The following is a 19,102-nucleotide window of genomic DNA, read 5'->3' as shown; positions in this document are numbered from 1 at the left end:
TGTAAACAGACTTAAAGTCCCCACAACAACAGTGATACAGACACACACACTCACACACTGGTGTTGAAACCCTGCCCTCAGTGGTCTCCTTCTCATTTTACATTGGCCATTAGTGCTGAGTGAAATCTCCCTGCGTCAGCTGCATGCGCACATGTGGCCAAAACTTCAGAGGCCTCACTCATAATTGCTCACCTATTTAATTTCATCCCAAAACGTCTTTCTGAATTAGTCATGGAGTTATTGCTTTTGACAAAGTTTTATTTATAAAAGACAAAAGAGTAATGATGTTTCTCACTCTGCTTGCCGGTGACTAGTGAGGGTCAGATTAGTGACTCAGTTTATAGATTAATTTGACTGATTGACTGATTGTCTTGCCCCTGTCTTTTTCACACAGGACTACATTGAAACAGAACGACTGCTGAGCGCTGACAATGTCAACCAGGAAGCACTGCTCTCGTACGCCCGCGAAGCTGCTGACTTTGGTACAAACTACCAGCTGCCATCCCTGGACTATGCCATCAATCATTATGGGCAGCCAGATGTAGCCATGTTTGACTTCACCAGCATGTACGCATCAGAGAACGCTGCTTTGATCAGGGAGAAACATGGACACCAGCTACTGGTTGCACTGGTGGGAGACAGTCTGCTGGAGGTATGTGACATTTCTTTAATTTGTGTATCAACATGCTTGTGCCCACATTCACATCATGCTCTTTGCTTACAGCCCTTTTGGCCCATGGGCACAGGTTGTGCTCGGGGTTTCCTTGCTGCCTTCGACGCTGCTTGGATGGTGAAGGGCTGGGCGCAGGGAAAGAGCCCCCTGGAGATACTAGCTGAGAGGTGCCTTATGTTCCGTTTATGTCCCACATCCTGTAACTTTAGGAGGAGTCTGCTCTGTAATTTATTTTCCCTGGATAACAACAAACAGCCTTGTGTGTGTATATATTACACCAAATCTTTTATGCTGTTTTCACAGCAATCAAGTGGCTCCTGTATCTTAAATGTTTTTTTTTTTCCTCAGGGAGAGTATTTACCGTCTTCTTCCTCAGACCACCACAGAGAACATCAGTAAAAACTTTGAACAGTACACCATTGACCCTGCCACGCGCTACCCCAACCTAAACTCCAGCTGTGTGCGTCCACATCAGGTCAGTCCAGCAGCTATATTTGAACAAAACTTTTAATGCTAGCAAGCTCAGACTTGTTTTAAACAATTCCTGCATTGTGAGATCCAATCTCCCCACCTAACTGTTGTGATTCAACTTAGATAATATTGTTATTAGAGAGAGTTATTTGCCCAAAACTTACATTCTTACAAAACATTCATTTTCCGTTCTCTCTTTCTCCTCTTTTTTTCATACTTTAAGGTGCGTCACTTGTTCATTAATGGCCGGCAGGACTCTGGCCACATTGAAAAGGGAGGACTACCACGTAGATCTATAAACCTTTCCAGAAGAGGTAGGTGTTGTTTTCAAACTCCTTAAAAAAAGAGTTTGCACACCTTGATACCTTGATACCACCCTGATACCTTTGCACAGAACCGCGTCATAAGATAAAAGCCATGTTGCAGCTATGGTTGAATTGCTAATCACCTCTAACAGTTCAGTTGCCTCATCTACTGTCTGAGTCAATGTTGAAATGAAACATTAGTCAGTGTCAGATACACACGCTGAACACACTCCCCATCCTCTACAAAATTGTTTTGTTTAAAAGTTGCTGGACATCTTGTAATAGTAATGTGATCACTACGTGAGTCGTTGTTGAAATTAAATGAATCTAAATTCCCTTTAACATTGCATTTATAGAAACCGAGCAGCTTCAGCACTAATTGAACATGAACATTTTGCATTTTAATGGGTGCACTCTTCTGTGTAGCAGTAGAAAAGACAATGACATCACAGTGAATGCCTTTCCAACCCCTCTGGAAACTTTAGCTTTCTCAGTCACAGACTCGACACACCTCGTCACAGACAATACAGCGAGATAGCATTACACCCACATGAGGGTCAAACGTAATGCCTCTCACACACACATGTGCTGACCTGATCTGCAAGCAGCTGGGACATGCCCATAAACAGCATGGGGGGCCCACTACTGCGAACTCGACAGATATGAGAAAGCACAAACTGTTTTTGGTCCACCTGTGTTGTTATGGTAACAGCAAAACATCAAACAGAAACTGATTTTTTTTTTTACTTTTTATGTATGTTTTCTATTTATAAAATTGTTGCATCTGCTTATAAAAAAATAAACATCCATATATTCTCTCAGAGTACAGTTTACCAGCACATTAATATCCACTAAAATGGGTTCTAAAATGAGAATATTTATATCTTTGTGTGTGTTATCTTAGTACTCTGATTCCTGATCATCTCTATACAGTTGATCATGTTTGTCACATTTGAGCCATGGTAATGTTTCCATTCACATTAGTTCAAAACATGAAACATCAATCCATCTCTGTTTTCCCATGGTCTTGATTTCACAGATAATCCCTGGCATGTCAGAGAAAGCCACCATTTAGGTTAGAGGCATGCATTATAGAGCACATCAAAGTGTAAAAAATGTGCTGCAGATCCTAAGTAGGGCAGTTTGTGCGTGGGGCTGCTCTGCTGTCCTAGTTACTCTGCTTAGGAGGTGTCTCAGCAGTCCTAAATAATACACAGTTTTAATATATAATGGTCTGAATACTGTTGGAGAGAGTATTTTGAGTAAAATGTGACCCCTTACTGGCCTGAAAATGGTCTGTTTTGGGATGCTACGTGACAGGCCCTTACTGATCTTGTGTTCTTCTGTAGAGTCTGAGGTGCGTCCGGGCAGGCTGCTGACCTGGTGTCAGAAGCAGACCCAAGGGTACAGGGGTGTCTGTGTCACCAACCTCACATCTTCCTGGAGGAACGGCCTGGCCCTGTGTGCTCTCATACACTGCCAGAGGCCCGAGCTCATGTAAGAACACACACCGCACAGTGCATACAGGAAACACATGTTGGTCTTTTAGGCATAAGCAGTTTTCTTTTGGTTTGACTTCATTTGAACAGTAAAATTCATCTTTCTAAACTCAAAAGTATGCTTTTTAGAAAATAAAAAATGTCAAACCTTAAATCAAAAGCTCAAGGCTATCAATGCATACCTGACAAAAACTGGTAGTGGACAATGTTACTGCCATTTTTGAAATTAATAGCTGCACACTGAACAAAAATGTAAGTTTTCAGATTTTCTTTTCTTCTTATACACAGTTGGGTCCTGCTTAAGGCTTCTTCCTGTTTAAAAGGAGTTTTTCTTGCCACTGTCTGCTTGCTTGCAGGTTCAGGCTCTGGGTTTCTGTAAAGCACCTAGAGACAATCTTTAATTGTAAATGGTGTTATATGAATTCAATTGAATTTAATTGAAATTACCCATCAAAAGTTATATTTTTTTTAAATTATTGGCCTAGTACCTGAAATTCTTTCATTGTTTTTTTCCTTTTTTTTCTATTTTCTATTGTTAGTCACATGTATCATGATTTGGTATGTCCAGACACACGTCATATAACTGAGCTTTAGATTCCACACATACCACCATTGATCTCATATGGATATGATGACATGTTTGGGTGGTTAGGAATTAGTTCCATTGTCCAGCTTTCACCAAGCAGACTAAGCAGTCTTAAAACTGCAATTCCAGTTCAGAATTTGGAATATTGATCCATAAAGGGTGAATCTTGATTAGCTTTACTAAAATGATCTCTAGTGAAACTATGTTGTAGTTATTTAGCTTCCTCATCTTACTCCCCTTTCCTCTCCATTTCAGTGACTATGATACTCTGAATGAGGAGGATGTGGCGGGAAACAACCAGCTGGCGTTTGACATGGCTGAGCGAGAGTTCAGCATCCAGCCAGTGACCACTGGGAAGGAGATGGCTGCCGAAGCTGAACCGGACAAGCTGCTTATGGTCCTCTACCTCTCCAAATTCTACGAGGCCTTCAGGAACTCACCAGGAAACAATAACGGTTAGTCTTAACTTCTGTCTCGCAAAATCACAACAAGCTCTGTCATCCTGTTACACATCAGACCCAAATCTTTTCTGCTTTTGTGGGGAACAACCTGTAGCCTTAGTTAGCGGCATCTCCCTGACTTCTCAACCCCAATCAGACAAAAAGAAGTGATTGGTTCAAAAAGTCACACCAGCATATGGGAAAAAAAGGATCTAGTCCTACAAAATAGATGTAGAGATTTTCAGAACAGTTTTTCAGTTCACTGTTGGTCTTAGCATATCCCCCTGGCTATGAAAAAATGTGAAAAGTTACACCTAACTTAAAAAAAGCTGTTCATTCATTTCCTAAAGGAAAGCCAGCCAAAAAATGAAACTGCCTCAATCTCAATTGAGCAGTGATGGAAGACAACAACCGTTGCCACATACTACTGCTGTGGACACATTTTTTACTGTATTTCAAATAGTCAGTGTTCTGTTAAATTATAGACCAGCTTAGTCTATGACATGAGCTAGAGTTGCATGTTACACAACTGTGGTCAGATTTGTCCCTGCCAAAGACCTGACTGGAATGCATGCTATGTCTGCGGAAGCCTTATCCAGTCGCTCTATGTAACTCTGGAGGCCTTCAGCTCCAGTCAAACCACCACCATGACTGTAAGCTGCAGCCACGTTTAACTTGCAGAGCTTTAATGTTAATGTCTAGGAGACCTCTGTGTCACCCACACTGCTGTCAACACTGAGTGCTCCACACCTCTGACAGGCTGGGAAAACTGCTCACAGCCCATTTGGTGGGAATTTATTTGGAGGCATTTTGGTCCATGGGTTGGTTATATTTAGCCATTAATGATGTGTGACATTTTAGTGGCTAATGTTAGTTATTTTACAAAATGTAATTCATCATTTAGGATCCATAGATCCTGATTTAAAATGACATCTGAGTCATTTCTGATTCTTCTAGATGAACTCAGAAGAAAAAGATACTATGCCAAATGATCAGGAGCCAATCACATCACCAGAAAATTCAACTAAATAACCTACTAATCAGTGCTGTCCAAAGTGAAATTGTGGAAGATCGGTGGAAGATCTGTAATAAAGGGTGTCAATCTAAGATATGTAATATAAGCAAAGGAGAACAAAGGAAAGCCATAGCCACCACATCCAAAATATCCACCATTGTTGTTAATAACTTTAATGTCAACCTGTTTTTCTTTTCTTATATTCCAGTTTCAAAAGAAGCAGATGAAAATAGTGAAGAATGTCTTTCTAAAATCAACCCACCTCAACCCAGGAAGAGGATACCCAGGGTAAAGTCCAATATTGTCATTATTTAAAATCTTTTAGGTTCAGTCTCTCCCATGTGAGCTTTAACTATGTGCTTTTTGCCTCTTCATTCACCACCAGTACCCTGTTTAGTCATTGAAATCTTGATTAGGCAACCAAAAGCTAACATACAGATCAAGGCAGCATTGTAATGTGTGTGTTATCTAATCATGAAGTCTAGTGGTCAGTCTGTACAGTGATTGAAAGAGTTTCTTGATGTTGGCTTATATCATAATGAAAAAAAATCTTGTTTATTTTTCATTAAACTTTTGGCAGGATCTATGAGCTCCAAATGATGATAATTTTTAACCTTTAACCATTTTCACATTAAGCCACTCTCCAGGTAATAAACTTTATTGTCTTTATGATATGATATGTATTGTTGTGTCTGCTGTAACAGGATGACAAGAAACTGGAAGAAGATTCTATCAACAAGAGACGGCGAAAGGGCAACCACTACCTCACAGAGGTATGTTTTACGTTTGGAAATTGCAATTGTTGTCCTCATCATTTTCCAAAGCAATGTGACACTTTGCTCTGTGGTTATGATTTTAAATATTCCTTGCTCGCTCCTCCTTTGTCCTTTTTTTTATAATCCTGCTTATATCTTGGGACAGTTGTCCTGCCACAGTGCACCCCCTGCTGGTGAGAATGGGGAGCTGCGGGAGAACAAGGTCCGCTCCATGGCAACACAACTGCTGGCTAAATTTGAGGAGAACTCAAAGACCCACACCAAGGTGAGATGTTTGATTTCCCGCTGGCTAGGTTACTTTAAATAACTAACTTTCCAAGCATCCTGGTCATCTCCAATCCTTTTCCTGCTTTAATTTTGGAATATACTTTTTCTATTTTCCTGAAAAACAACAGGGTTCTTATAAAATAAAAATGATCTGCTCTGTAGTTTTGATTTCACACAGTTCTTTCCTTTCATTTAATTTCCTGTCCGGTCTGGTCCTGTCTTACCTTTAGTCTGTCGACCCCTCCAGTCCATCCTACTCTCCTTCTCTGTCTCCATCTGTCACCCCACTTCCTTTGTCAGATGAGGATGAAGAAGAAGAAGAGGAGGAGGAGATGGAAAACCCTCGTTTTGCGAAGCCAAAAGACTGCCCCCCTCCTCCTCTTCCTCAGCTTACTCCCCGCCCTAAGTGGCAGGTACACCTCCTCTGTATACCATGTCCTGTTTTCTAATCAAACTTTCTAGCAGCTCATGCTTTATTTCCTCTTCCTGCCCTCTCTTCTTACATTTTCCAGCCTTCTATCTATCTGCGATTACTGGAGAATCCTAATAGTGTGGCTGGGCAAACTGGTTTCCCTTTTTCCACCATGAGCTCTCGCTCTCAGAATGACTACAGCCGCTCTCCATCACCTTCACGCACTAAGAGCTCATTAAGTCCCCCCCGCACAACAAGCCCCAGTGTTACTGAGCATCAGTACCCTGAGCGTACCTCTCCTGACCCCGCAGACAGTCGTTTCTCCGTCTCTGCTCTGTCTGAATCGGGTGGTGATCAGTCCACTGGGATGTCAGCGGATTCGATCCAGCAGGTGAATGTCATGGTAGCTCTGTATGGTGGTTTTCATTTCAGTTTGTAACTGCCGCTTCCTACTTTGACCACAACCTGCTGTTCCTTTAGAAAAAAGTCTCTACTAGAGAGTTTTCCAGGAGGAGTATAAAAGAGCGAGCTGACCTTCTCTCCTCCATGTTTCCTGGGTCCAAACCATCTGCTTCTCTTTCTGTGTCACAGGTTGTGTATCATTGATTATTGGCATGAATGTCATGATCACAGTTTATACTACGGCATGTTCACATGTGCATTTTAAACATTGTAACTGTGGGCTGACATATCTAGGGGGAAAATGGTAAAGTGGAGGTTTTTCCACTGCAGGAACTAATGGGCCGTATTTGTGAATAGAACTTCACCTCTAGGGGAGAAAAAAGAACCAATGGGTATTTCTAAGCTGCCAAGTAAACTGCAGGGTGGAATTGTTATGTTATTTGCTAAACCCAACATTATGGATCCATTCTGGTGAAACTGAGAGGTAAACAAAAGACTGAATAATAAATGAGCAAACCAGCAGAGGTGAGACAAAAACCAGAGAAGAATGTAAAGTGAGGATGGATCAATGAGTCAAAGGCTTAGTTGGCTTATGGAGGACATCCCACTGTAAATATTTCTACAGTGAAAAACATCCATTTATTTTACTATTGGTCATAAAAATGTCAGCTTAGAAGCCTTAATTTGAGATCTTGTGATTTTGTTTGATACCTTACATAGATTTAATTGAGTGTTTGTCTTTCTTAATATCGCATCATCTGAGAGCTTTATTTACTAATTTTGTGAGGTCTTTTGGCTGCATATGTCTGCCGATACGTGATGTGGCGAGGTGAAACAAAGGTGAACTAGATCTGTATTTATCCAGTCAGTCTGTCACATTTGGTTCTACTCATAAGTTGTCCTAACACATTGAACTCTTGATTTGTGAGAGAAACAATGTTGAGTGCTATATCTATTCTGACGTAGCAGTAGGTGCAGACGCAGGTCTGTTTCTGCATCTTTATTGACTATTATTTGCTGTGTGGCTCCTCCTCTCTAGGTGGAATTATCAACCTCCTGCCCCCCTTCCTTGTCACCTCCTCCTCCTCTGTCTATATCTCAGAGCTCTACCATCTACTCTGTGGTCCACCCTGTCCCTGATCCCACTGCCCAGACCGGTTTCTCCTATGTCCCACTGCACGATCTCGGACACAAGGACCAGGCTTCTTCCCCCTCCTTTTCCTCATCTTACACTGACTCTGAAAAAACAGCACAGGCCTCCTCTTATACCGATTCCTCTACATGCAACAACAACACCTCTCTGCTTTCGAACACTAACTGCTCACATGAACACAGCAGCTCGACTGCTTCATCATTCCACATTGAAAAGTATGAGAGGATACAGGAGCAAGAGAAAGTTATCCAAACAGCTCAGGGGACATTTGATGATGGGAAATTACCTGATAATGATCACATTAAGGTAATAGATACTTTATGTATATCAATAGCACATCTGAAGAAAGCCTGCTAGTCCACAACTGAACCTAAAACAATCTCTGTGAAACTATTTAATATATATTTTTAAAAAAATGATGTATGATTTCATCTTAAAACACACTGCAATTTGACCCATTTCTGCATCTGACTGTACATTCTTATATTTGTTGCTTAATAACTTGTCAAGTACACATACACACTAGACTTAGTGTCCGCCCATACTGTCTGTAATATTTCCAGTTGCCCATAATTTGAGGTCACAAGACCATAAACTTTTTCTTTACTAACAGAGCAACCTGACACCTGCGTTCTTGTTCTGTTACCAAAACAATCTTCTCTTCTGAGCTACTGTTGTTTTTAATCAACATAGAGAAAGTGTAAGTGATTGTACTAGTGATGGTTCTGGTGTTTTAGTACTCAGGGAGCTGTGATCTTGAGAACCCCAGAGGAATCCCTCTTAAGACAGTTGCTCGCTCTGAGAGTTGTCCAACGGGAGCTCCTAGTTACCTTAAAGAGGTACTAGTCAATACCTCAGTCTAAGTACAATGAAAACTTTAAAGTTCTTTTCATTTAATACTTGTCTGTGGTTTCCTTCAACTTCTTCTTTTTCTTCTTTTGTGTTTGTCTTCATACAATCTCTACCTGACATTAACATTAGCGTACAGTTGGGAAGGTATCCTCAGCCATAGATGCTAAAGCTCAGATACTGGCCATCATGTATGAGACAGACCACAGGCCCAATGCTGTGCCGGTAAGATGCATGTTAATGTGGCTCATGGTCACTACAGAGAAACAAGTCAAAGCTTCACAGGACTGCTGTTTTTGCATTTGGCAGCTTATAAACCATTCACATGCATGCAAGTATTGCTAACTGTTACACTGCTGGGCTTCCAACAAGTGTGTTTGATTGGCTTGCTCACAAAACCTTGCTGATGGATCTGTGTGGCTTAATGTGTAGAGCAGTCATCTTGGCTTGGGAAGGGTACCCGTCTGAGTCGGAAATCTGAATTGTTGGGGCTGTTTCAAATAAATTATTTTACTTCCCCGTTCAAATGGAACTCAGTGATAGGCTACACTCTTGTTAACCAAGTTGGATTATGGGTAAATGAAAGGGGGAGTGGGGAGTGAAAAAAAAATAAATCTTTGGTCTGCTACATCTATTCATCTTAAAATGCCATCAATGAATTGGACATTAGAATGAGCTTGAGTCACCTTAATTTCATTGGCTCTTACTGACAAATTAAATTCATGTTTACACTGTAAAGGAAATTCTTTTATGTATTATATTTTCAACAGTTGTTCTTGTTGTCCTGTTGAAACTGTTGAAAGGGGTGAGACTGTCATAAAAAGTTTAAGCATTTTTCGCCATCTTTTCTAAAGACCCAGAAGAACTTTACCTCTAACCCTTTCCTGGTCTTATCCCTGTCAGGGTGTGGTGCGTAAGGAACTGCCTTCCAGCGTTGGCGGCAGTGACGTCTGCCACTTCTGCACCAAGCGGGTGTACGTGATGGAGAGACTCAGCGCTGAGGGCTACTTTTTTCACCGCGAGTGTTTCCGCTGCGATGTCTGCAAATGCACCCTCCGTCTGGGGGGACACACGTTTGACTCACAAGAGGGTATATTTATATATACTATGACTGGAGCTGGGATTGTGGGAGTAGAGTTTTCTTCTCTGAATACAGTTTGATCAGTTTACATCTTTTAATTATGTTGGTTGCTTTGTTTACAGCAAAGTTCTACTGCAAGATGCATTATGCACAGCGTCAATCCAGCACTCATGTGGGCAGGTTTAAAAGGAGAATGGTAAGTAACTGCTGTGGTTACAGTACTTGTCACTTAGCTACCCATAAAAAAGAAGTTCACCATGTATTGTTTCTTTCTTTCTTTTGTAGGAAGACCAAAGTCGCGTCACTTCATCATCATTGGACAATGGAAGCTACTCTACCGCAGGCAGCGTCCAGATCCAGCCCGCAGGTACCCTGGTTTCCTTGCTTAGGCGAGGCCTGAGCTTGCCGAGGCGTGCTAGCCAGGCTTTGTGTATGTTGCCTCAGCAGCTGTTGGGAAGTGTGTGTGAGTCTTTCACAGCTGTGGGGTCCCACGTCAGGCTCTACTCCCATGATTATATGTTTCTGTATGAGCTGCTGAGCCTGGGCTGTCCCCTGCTCTGCATGATGCTTGAGGTGTTGGGACAGATCTACCAGGAGCCTCAGCTGTCACAGCGGCAGCTAGTCGGCTACCCGCTCACATGGGAGAGGGACTAACACAGGGTTTGTCAGGGCCAGGTGGCCTGATAAGAACCCTACTGGATTTGACCGTCTTCTGTTAATCAGGGGTTAATTGAAATATAACACACAAGACCAAATAATAACATTTTGTGGTCATTTTGGTTATTTTCGCCTTTATACTTAACCATAGTATGTATTTAGCATTGGTTGCTTTGTTGTTGGCTCACTCAGAACCCGTGTTACAGACCGTCAGTGTTGTTGTGCTCCTGTTGAATGCATCACTCACATGGGCTTGTTCCAGGCTGCTCTCCTGAAACATCACACAGCTTAGGACTTGTGGTAAGTTTAGAATACTTTGCCACCTCACTGTGCACACAAGATGGGCTCACAGTGCCTGAAACAATCTGAGTGACCTGGAACATTCCCTCTGACTTGAAACCAGTGAACTAAAGTGACTAAAATTATGTCTACAATGGTGTTTTGATGTGACTCTGCAAACTGCCTGCTGCACCTTAACCATGCACCACAGAGATGTGCAATGGAAATGCCAAAACAGGTTTACTTTCTCTTTTACTATAAATCCAGCTTTTCGTATTTATAAGCATTTCACTTTATGTATTTTGACATTAACTGAAGTCACTTTATATATTCAGGGCTCATTATTTATGGTTTTCCAAAAATCTGGCCATCACCTTCAAATATTTGATTTGATTTGAAACTGAAAATTGTAATCTTCAAGATCAAATCAGAAATTCATTAAGGTTTTTGCATATGTATGTAAAGACTTCTAATCAGTATATTGTTGCAACTCATTGGGTTATGAAAATTGCATCTGTCCCCTAAACCAAAACAATGAGCCTTCTCTATGCCAGACATGTTTTCTCCTAAAAAGCACAACCCCAAAAATGTATTATCCAAAGAAAGTGTGTTCCTCTTGACGCAGTGAAATTATTCACTTGACAATCTTCACTGTTCTTTTTTTTAATTCAAAACATTCCTGTGCTTTATTTTTTGTAAACTGTGTTATGTTTGTATTCTATATTGTAAATGATGCCTAAGGTGAGTTTAATTCTCATTGTTAAATTATGTAGGCATAATTGTAAAAACCTTCCAGTGTTTCTGGTAATTCTCAGCACTCTTTACATTTTCTTTCCATCCTCCATTTTTTTCCGTCCCACACTTCATTCATTTCCTTTTCCTCTCTTCCCAAATTCATTTCCTCTGTCTTGTTCACTTCATTTTGTTCAGTCTGTTTCAAGTTTCCAATGCTGCACCCTCTGATTGGCTGATTCCTGCCAGCGGGGAAGGTGACGATTGGCCAGCTTCGGCCATAAAAATATTGTATATTGCTTTTGCATTGGTTGCTCCACCTCTTTCCATCTAACCCCAGATTAAAAAAACACAAGCCCGCCCTGCATAAAGCATGCCGTAGTTAATAAAGGTGTCGTGTAAGGCATTATTATAGTAAGTATCATTGTACTAAGGTTAAACTGAATTAAACGGATCACAATTGGATTTGGTTTCTCATGCCCCAGAATTAAATTTAGTGTAGCGGTTAAAACTGATGCTGACATGGCACCTTTTAGAGCCGTTTTCTGTCACGTCACACACTAACCCCTCTAACACGCATGCCGTGCTTATTTTTAACACCAAACATCCATCTGCATGCCCCAAAATTTACTTTTTCTCTCTGATGCATCGTCAAAAACCACTTCCGTACTTCTTAGGCCTGATCGACAATAACTCACATGTCTGTGGTTCCCTCTGTTCCAGAAGGAGGCCTCCACCCCTCAGAGCCCCTCTCCAGATCTCTGTCATGTACCTCCTAGTCTCAGCAGCCTAGTAGCAGCTCTTTGCACACTTTTTGTTGGCTGTTCTAATTATGTCATGTACACAGCCTGCCAGCCTTAATTGTTGATAATTACTGTAAAATTGCTTAATTTATGATATTTATAAGCTGTAAATATATTCAAAAATAAATCGGTTTGATTACATAAAGTATTTGCATCGTCGTTTGTTGCCAATTAGCCGAATCATGTTATTTGAATAGTTCTAGTCAAGCATCTCTTAATTTAGTGGTTAAATGTAGGAATATTATCACACCTTTTGTCAACCAAATTAATAATTTTATCCGAAGTTTGTTTTCTCCCCACCTCTGTGCTGAGTTGACCTAACATCACCCACACAAATCATGTTGACAATCACAGCTTTTGTTAACAATTAACACGTGCTGTAACATCTGACGGGAACAAGCTTTAGGTTTGCAGCAAATCCCAAGCAGCTTCACTTTAATTATCGAAATAGCTCTAAACCCAAACACAATAAAATAAAATTCATCACCTACTTTAAGACTCAAGTCAACCTGAACAGAAGTGAAGTGAATTTCCTGATGGGCTCTGCTGGTGGGTTTTCTCTGTCCTTTCCTCTGTGGTAAGGCTCTTCCTGGGTGTGCTTTCTGTTCTCTTTAATTTCTTGAGATGAAGTCAGAGATCACATAATTTTTTTTTATTATTCTTTATTTTTCTTAATAAAAATCAAAACAACTTGTGGTTATCTATGAAGAGATTTTCATTTGTTTGAAGTGGAATCCCCTTTGGAAAGATTCTGTACATTGTTGTCTTCATTACTCTGTGAGTACTCATGAATATGTGATTGTATGCTTGTACATAATTGAAATGTGCTAATGAATATACTGCAGCATAAAAATTTAATGCTCACATACTGTTCTTAATTGCAGGTGGGGCATCCAGCTCTCACTCAGAGCAGCTTGATAAATGTCAGAAAAGAGTTCCTGAGGATGCAGAGATGGGAGTGGATGCACTTGATGCTTCCTGTATTGTTGCAGCACAAGTCTGCGCCGGGGCCAAAGGTCAAAGTCAGGACAGCACCAAAGGTGATTGTAGCTGCCTGTAGTTCTGCATAATAGATGAAGGCTGCCTTGTGTTTTTCTTCTAGCTATTAAGACAGAATCCTCACTCTCATCACTTGAAAACATGATATTCCCTGTGAGAGAATCTTAAACTGGCTGAACTTTTAACTAGTGTCTGCGCCCGGTTTGTTTGCGTTGGAGTAACACCACTGGTTGTGTGTGTGGCAGATGAGGGGTGAGGCTGATATATTGTAGCTTTTCTCCCACACTTGGCTGGAATATTTGTTATTGTATCTCTGCAGCGGACAGAGATTTCCTGTCTGTCCACACAGATTTCTGGATGGAGAAACAGAAACTCAGCAGTCTTAGCTTTTAAAGCTGGAGCAGAGTGTCTCCTTTTTATTTGGGGACAGAGCTTCAAAAGAAGAATGTTAAACTGGAAAAGATTCCTGTTTCTCATGTGTCCACCCAAATAATGTTTTCTCAGTTTTACCAAGCCTTAAGAAACCTTCCTTTTTCTTTCTTTCTTCACCTGTCTATCTGTCCTCTTTGCAGAGAAACACAATAATCGATGGAAACGGAAGATTCGAGCAAGTGAGTAGTACTTGAATCGTCTGTGTTTAATTTGGAGGACTGATCCTGCTGACAATAGACAGTATTTTGAATTCTATATCTTACTTTATGCAGTGTATAGAAAGGGTTTTTTGTCTGTTTAGTATGGACCTGCTTACCTGTAGAGTGTGTATTTATTATAGCCATTATACAGCAGTTTGAAGGACAGTGCCCGTGTTAGCTGTACCAGTGTGTTAAACTGTTATAAGGCTTTCTACCAATAGAGGTCAGTGTTGCTCAGTAGAAACTCCCGACTGGCTCTACATGTATAAGCTCAGTGCTACACAGGCATCATCATGATCGTCATCACAACAGCTATTGTTTGTGTTTTCTTTTTGCTTTATCGCATAAATTTTTTTATGTGCATAGCATATGTCCTTTCAACTGATAACTGATCAAAACAGCTATCATGATGTAGATAAATAAAGAAAGGGACTCCTGATGTACAGCAGGAATTTCAGTGCATTCCTATTTTTGTTGTTATGTTGTTTGCAGGAGTGTGATGTAATGTGTTTCTTCTTGTCTGTGTCTGCAGCTTTCCCTCTGATATTCATCAAGCCCTTTCAGAGAGGCTTGTCAAAGGACAAAAGTGGACCTGAGACTGTCCCTGAGGCTGACTCTGACTTTGAGGATATCACTTCAGAGGAAAAACAACCTGTAGGTGTGATTTGTTTTAGATTTATCAGAAACATGTCCCACACATACATATTTTCACATCCACTGGTTCTCTCAGAACTCCGACTGCAGTTCCAATACATCATCTGGCACCAAGAATCCTTCAGATGGGCATGAAAGGAGTGAAGAGCGTTCAGCTGAAATAAAAGCATCCACCCCAAAGAAACGCTTGTTGTTATCCTGCTCTGAGAAGGAGAAGCTTCTGGACTGGGAAATGGAGGTCAGTCCAGAGGAATCTCCAATCAACGCTAAAAACTCACATCAGCATAAAGAGCAGGTGCAGACTTTAATTTATGAAAACAACACAAGCTTCCTTTCTAGAATACAATGCAGTGAAATGAGAGAGATACGAGGAATTAATTCCACATTGTACTGGCTGCATTTTTGCTGCCTTCTGATGTTTTATCAGGTACAAACAGAAGCAGATAAGCCTCAGACAGACCCGGGCCAGAATGGAGAAGCATCTCAGAGCCAAACCTCTGCTTCGTCCCCCTCAGCCTTCCAGGCTATCGCCAGCGCCTTCAGGAGGACGTTCACTCTCTCCAATCACTCCAGCAGCTCCAACACCGCAGTGACAATGTTTGTACAAAGTACTTTCTTTTCAGCTCCTGTATGCGAAAGCCCACCTAACACATCATCCTGAACTGTCAATGTTTCCATTTGCTTTACTAGGAGACCCAAACGTGATGGCCACCACAAACAGAGGCCCATGTCTGAAGGAGCATTTAACTCCAGCTTCCTCTTCAGCTCCATGGCAACCTCAGAGGCTTCCACAGAGGAGAAGATGGCCGGCATTCGCGCAGCACACAGGGCATCAGTAGGGGCAGACACGTGGGGTGCAGGGCAGGACCTGCCTTCTCTGCTGCAGCAGGTGTCCCTAAAAGGCCGCAGAAACTCTGGAGGGGTGTTCGCCGATGACATGGGCTCACTCCCCCGCAGGAGAGTTGACTTGTTTTCTTCCTTGAGGCTGAGGAAGAGGGAGTTGTCAGGGAGTGAAGGAAAAGATGGAGAGTTTCAAAAGGAAATCAGGACCATCCTGTCTAACCTCAGAAACAAAGGTTTGTGTCATGAATCAGCTAAGATCATAAAAATACACTGCAAAATAAACATAACAAATATGTTCCTACTTCAGCTTCCAGTCAACAGAATCTAGAGGATTCATCTTCAAGCGACGATGACGATGAAAACATGACATCCAGTCAGAAGGTTTGTACGGACCCTTTTTTTAAGTGCTGAAAGGCTGGAAGTTAGAGTGCGGTGTTGTAATGGCCTGTATTTGATGCTGCAGCTGTCTTCAGAGAAGCTGAGGAAGAAGCAGGAAAAGACAGTGGCCCAGCAGGCCAGGCGAGAGCAGCTGAAGAGGCTTCACAGAGCTCAGGTTGGGACTTAAATATTTAAAATATAAAGCATGAAAAAACATACTTAACACTATGTCAGATAACAGTTTACTACAAGTGATCATCATGCATCTGTTTCTTTTCTTTTGTCTATTCTTTTATCAATGGTTACTCAAGCATGCTCATCTTCTCTTGCCCTCTCAAGTGTGTTCCTCTCAAGAACAGATTAAAATCAGTATCTCCTGATGTTTAGTATGTCAAGTCTAGTTATTTCTATTAATTTATCATCTTCCTTTAGAGGGTGGCTGTTTGAAACATTACAGCATTTTTCACTTGCATTTTCTAGTATACATCCAGACACAGATTTGTGATTGGTGTTTTGTTGGTGCAGGGTCTTCACATTAAGGCTTACATGCATCACACATAAAGCCACCACAGACAGGAAAGAAAATGCAGCTGCATTTCCTATGTTCCTTTCAGCACCAAGTTACTGCATTTGCTGTGAGAGTGTTATTCCATAAAATGTAATAATATTTTTAACTGCAGAAATTTCTTCTTCCTTGACTCATTGAATGAGCATAGTCTCCCAGTTTTTTTAAGGACCACAAAGGAATTGAAGTCTATTGTAAAGAAGTAAACGCAGACATTTCAGAGAAATATGTTTCCGTAGATTGTGTCTAAAATGTGTCTTTGTGCATTGTACAGATGATCCAGAGACAGCTGGAGGAAGTCGGAGAGAAACAGAGGGACTTGGAGGAGAGAGGAGTGGCGATAGAGAAGATCATAAGAGGAGAAACGGGTATGCATGAGTGCATCCACACTTTCACACCAGCGCCTTGTAAACATCTGTGCGCCTCGGCAAGACGCTGCACGGCTACATTTAATGACTGAACCTTAACACCTTGATTCATACTATAGACTACAGCACAGCTCAATGGAATTCCTCAGTGAAAGGCTCATTCTGTTTAATTGCAGTGCCCATACTTCTCTGACCATTTAGAGAGAAGCATTGCCTTGTAATCCTGGTCTGGTTAAAAGCCTCTGTATGCAGTTAATGGCTGTACTCACAATAGACACTGTGAGACTTCATTGTTGCTTCATCTTTTTACAGTACAGGCCTTTGTTTGTGTCCTACTGAATAGCAAGATCTTGTCAGATTGAAGTGAGGCACATGCTCTCAGTGTGTGGTTGACATTTGATTCCACTATTATTTTATTATGCAGCAGGCTTTGCATAATTGATATAAAACTGAATATATTTTCCTACTCCTCCATTTCTTTCTCCACTCATCTCTCCCTCTTTCCAACCTATACCAAACTTCTTTCCTTTCCTCCATCCTTCCTTCCTTTGTTGCTTCCTCACCCCTCTACTTCCAGAAGGAACAGATGACAGCGACGAGGCACAGCTCTATCAGTCATGGTTCAAACTCGTTCTGGAGAAGAACAGATTGGCACGTTATGAGTCTGAACTTATGATTTTGTGAGTTGACTGCAACGCATCACACTCAGAAACATTTTGTTTGTCACCAGTAGAGTCACATTGTTTTCTCCCCACTTTCCTCTTAGCGCTCAGGAGCTTGAACTGGAGGACATACAGAGCCGCCTGCAGCAAGATCTCCGATGCAGAATGGCAGTAGAGGGTGAGGGTAATGTGTCAGTGTTGTATAGTAAGACATTATCAGCACACATGTACTTACTTGTCTGTTTTGGTGTCATTTTAGATACCATGAAGAGTGCCTCTGAGCTCCAGGAGGAGAAGGAGATCCTGTCTGAGATTATGAGGACAGTGGAGAAGCGAGACATGTTAGTATATATACTAGAGGAGCAGAGGCTGAAAGAAAGGGCAGAAGACAAGGACTTGGAGAGCCTGGTGCTGTCCAAGGGCTACGAGTTTCACTGGGCTCACGGGGATGACAGCTGGGGGCAGGAGAAGGAGTGTGAGGGCTGAAGGCTGCTGGGAGAATTTGGATATAAGGATATAAATGTCTTCAAAGTTCAGACATCCGTTTGTCCTGATGGAGACCTTGTGTTGTCTCACTTTGTGCTGGTTTGTCAGTACAGTAATGACTTTACAGTCACCATTGCTAACACGTTCTCAGCAATTAAAGTATTTGACCTCTGTGCTGTAATCTCTCACAACTCCTGACCTGAAACTGGAGGTGTCATCATAATTAACCACTTCTAATAATGTGATTGACTGCCTTGTAAATTGTTGCACATCATAAAAACAGGCTGACTGCCTTATCAGTGACTTCTTTATGCCTTAAGAGAGGGGTTTGTGACACTAAGGTGACACTTTTTCCAGCATTTTTGCACAGTGTGTATGTGTGTGATGTAAATCCTTGAACTTTATGTGTTGACTTCCCTGTGTGTGCAGCTATGGTATTTGTGTGTGACTGTTGCTTGACTTTGTGCTGGAACACTAAAAACTGTATTTAATCTGTAACGAACATTTAACACTAAATCTTAAAAAGAAAAAAGAAAAGCTGCTGCTGAAAATTATGCTGCAGTTTGTTTAGAACTACTGAAGTACAAAAGACCTCTATTTCATACCTGCAGCACACCAATACCTTTTCTTTGTGAAATACAAAATGAAATGTGCTCAGGTGACACTTTACTAATTTAACCTGAATTAAAAGTATTGTTCCGTATGAGGGGCCTCCTGCTGTGACATCACTGATGGGCCTTATAAGGTTTAGATAATTGTAGCTTTCTGCTTAGTGCTGCCAGTTGTGATTGATCTGGTTTTAACCCACAGTAAATTTAAAAAGGCATCTTCCTGATGCGAAGATGAGTAATGTTTACATGAGTTTTAATCCCAGGATGCATCACCACCCTGCTCATATCTTGTCACGCTGGGCTTTAAATGTTATGTTCATGTTGTGAATTAACAGAATAACTTGTGTTTTCATGCTGATTTAAAAAGTATCTAAATATATTTTGTGTTATATGATTTGTTTTCTTGTTTTATGCCGCTTGTTTTATGGAAGAAAAAAAAACATCTTAAATAAAACTGAATTAAAATTTTCAATGCTATTGTTTTGGTTGTTTATTTATTTATTA

At 41.1% G+C, this 19,102-nt stretch overlaps 1 protein-coding gene across 11 annotated transcripts in view; it reads left to right on the top strand.

The window, feature by feature from the left end:
• mical2b (microtubule associated monooxygenase, calponin and LIM domain containing 2b) overlaps positions 1-18,965 on the top strand; it is a 34,694-nt gene extending 15,729 nt beyond the window's left edge. Inside the window, exons 8-37 of one of the 11 annotated variants that reach the window (XM_028407522.1) lie at positions 395-652; positions 725-840; positions 1,022-1,148; positions 1,368-1,458; positions 2,799-2,946; positions 3,790-3,989; positions 5,198-5,277; positions 5,694-5,762; positions 5,911-6,030; positions 6,263-6,445; positions 6,545-6,835; positions 6,925-7,035; positions 7,886-8,305; positions 8,737-8,838; positions 8,981-9,073; positions 9,752-9,938; positions 10,052-10,125; positions 10,215-10,296; positions 13,285-13,440; positions 13,972-14,010; positions 14,564-14,685; positions 14,762-14,923; positions 15,113-15,282; positions 15,376-15,761; positions 15,836-15,909; positions 15,992-16,081; positions 16,746-16,839; positions 17,417-17,519; positions 17,606-17,679; positions 17,761-18,956. In XM_028407522.1, the coding sequence (XP_028263323.1) occupies positions 395-652; positions 725-840; positions 1,022-1,148; positions 1,368-1,458; positions 2,799-2,946; positions 3,790-3,989; positions 5,198-5,277; positions 5,694-5,762; positions 5,911-6,030; positions 6,263-6,445; positions 6,545-6,835; positions 6,925-7,035; positions 7,886-8,305; positions 8,737-8,838; positions 8,981-9,073; positions 9,752-9,938; positions 10,052-10,125; positions 10,215-10,296; positions 13,285-13,440; positions 13,972-14,010; positions 14,564-14,685; positions 14,762-14,923; positions 15,113-15,282; positions 15,376-15,761; positions 15,836-15,909; positions 15,992-16,081; positions 16,746-16,839; positions 17,417-17,519; positions 17,606-17,679; positions 17,761-17,987 (4,449 nt within the window). In that variant the 3' untranslated portion in view covers positions 17,988-18,956. Of the gene's footprint in view, positions 1-394; positions 653-724; positions 935-1,021; positions 1,149-1,367; positions 1,459-2,798; positions 2,947-3,789; positions 3,990-4,931; positions 5,155-5,197; positions 5,278-5,693; positions 5,763-5,910; positions 6,031-6,262; positions 6,446-6,544; positions 6,836-6,924; positions 7,036-7,885; positions 8,365-8,402; positions 8,839-8,980; positions 9,074-9,751; positions 9,939-10,051; positions 10,126-10,214; positions 12,546-13,284; positions 13,441-13,971; positions 14,011-14,563; positions 14,686-14,761; positions 14,981-15,112; positions 15,283-15,375; positions 15,762-15,835; positions 15,910-15,991; positions 16,082-16,745; positions 16,840-17,416; positions 17,520-17,605; positions 17,680-17,760 lie in introns of those variants that run through there. The other 10 variants (XM_028407520.1, XM_028407523.1, XM_028407526.1 and 7 more) reach the window with 10 other exon arrangements.
• Positions 18,966-19,102: the final 137 nt, after the last annotated feature.

This window comes from Parambassis ranga, chromosome 6, assembly GCF_900634625.1.
Source record: "Parambassis ranga chromosome 6, fParRan2.1, whole genome shotgun sequence".
Lineage (NCBI taxonomy): Eukaryota > Metazoa > Chordata > Actinopteri > Ambassidae > Parambassis > Parambassis ranga.
The sequence above is the reverse complement of the archived record's forward strand: the minus strand, read 5'-3'. Positions and strand labels throughout refer to the sequence as shown.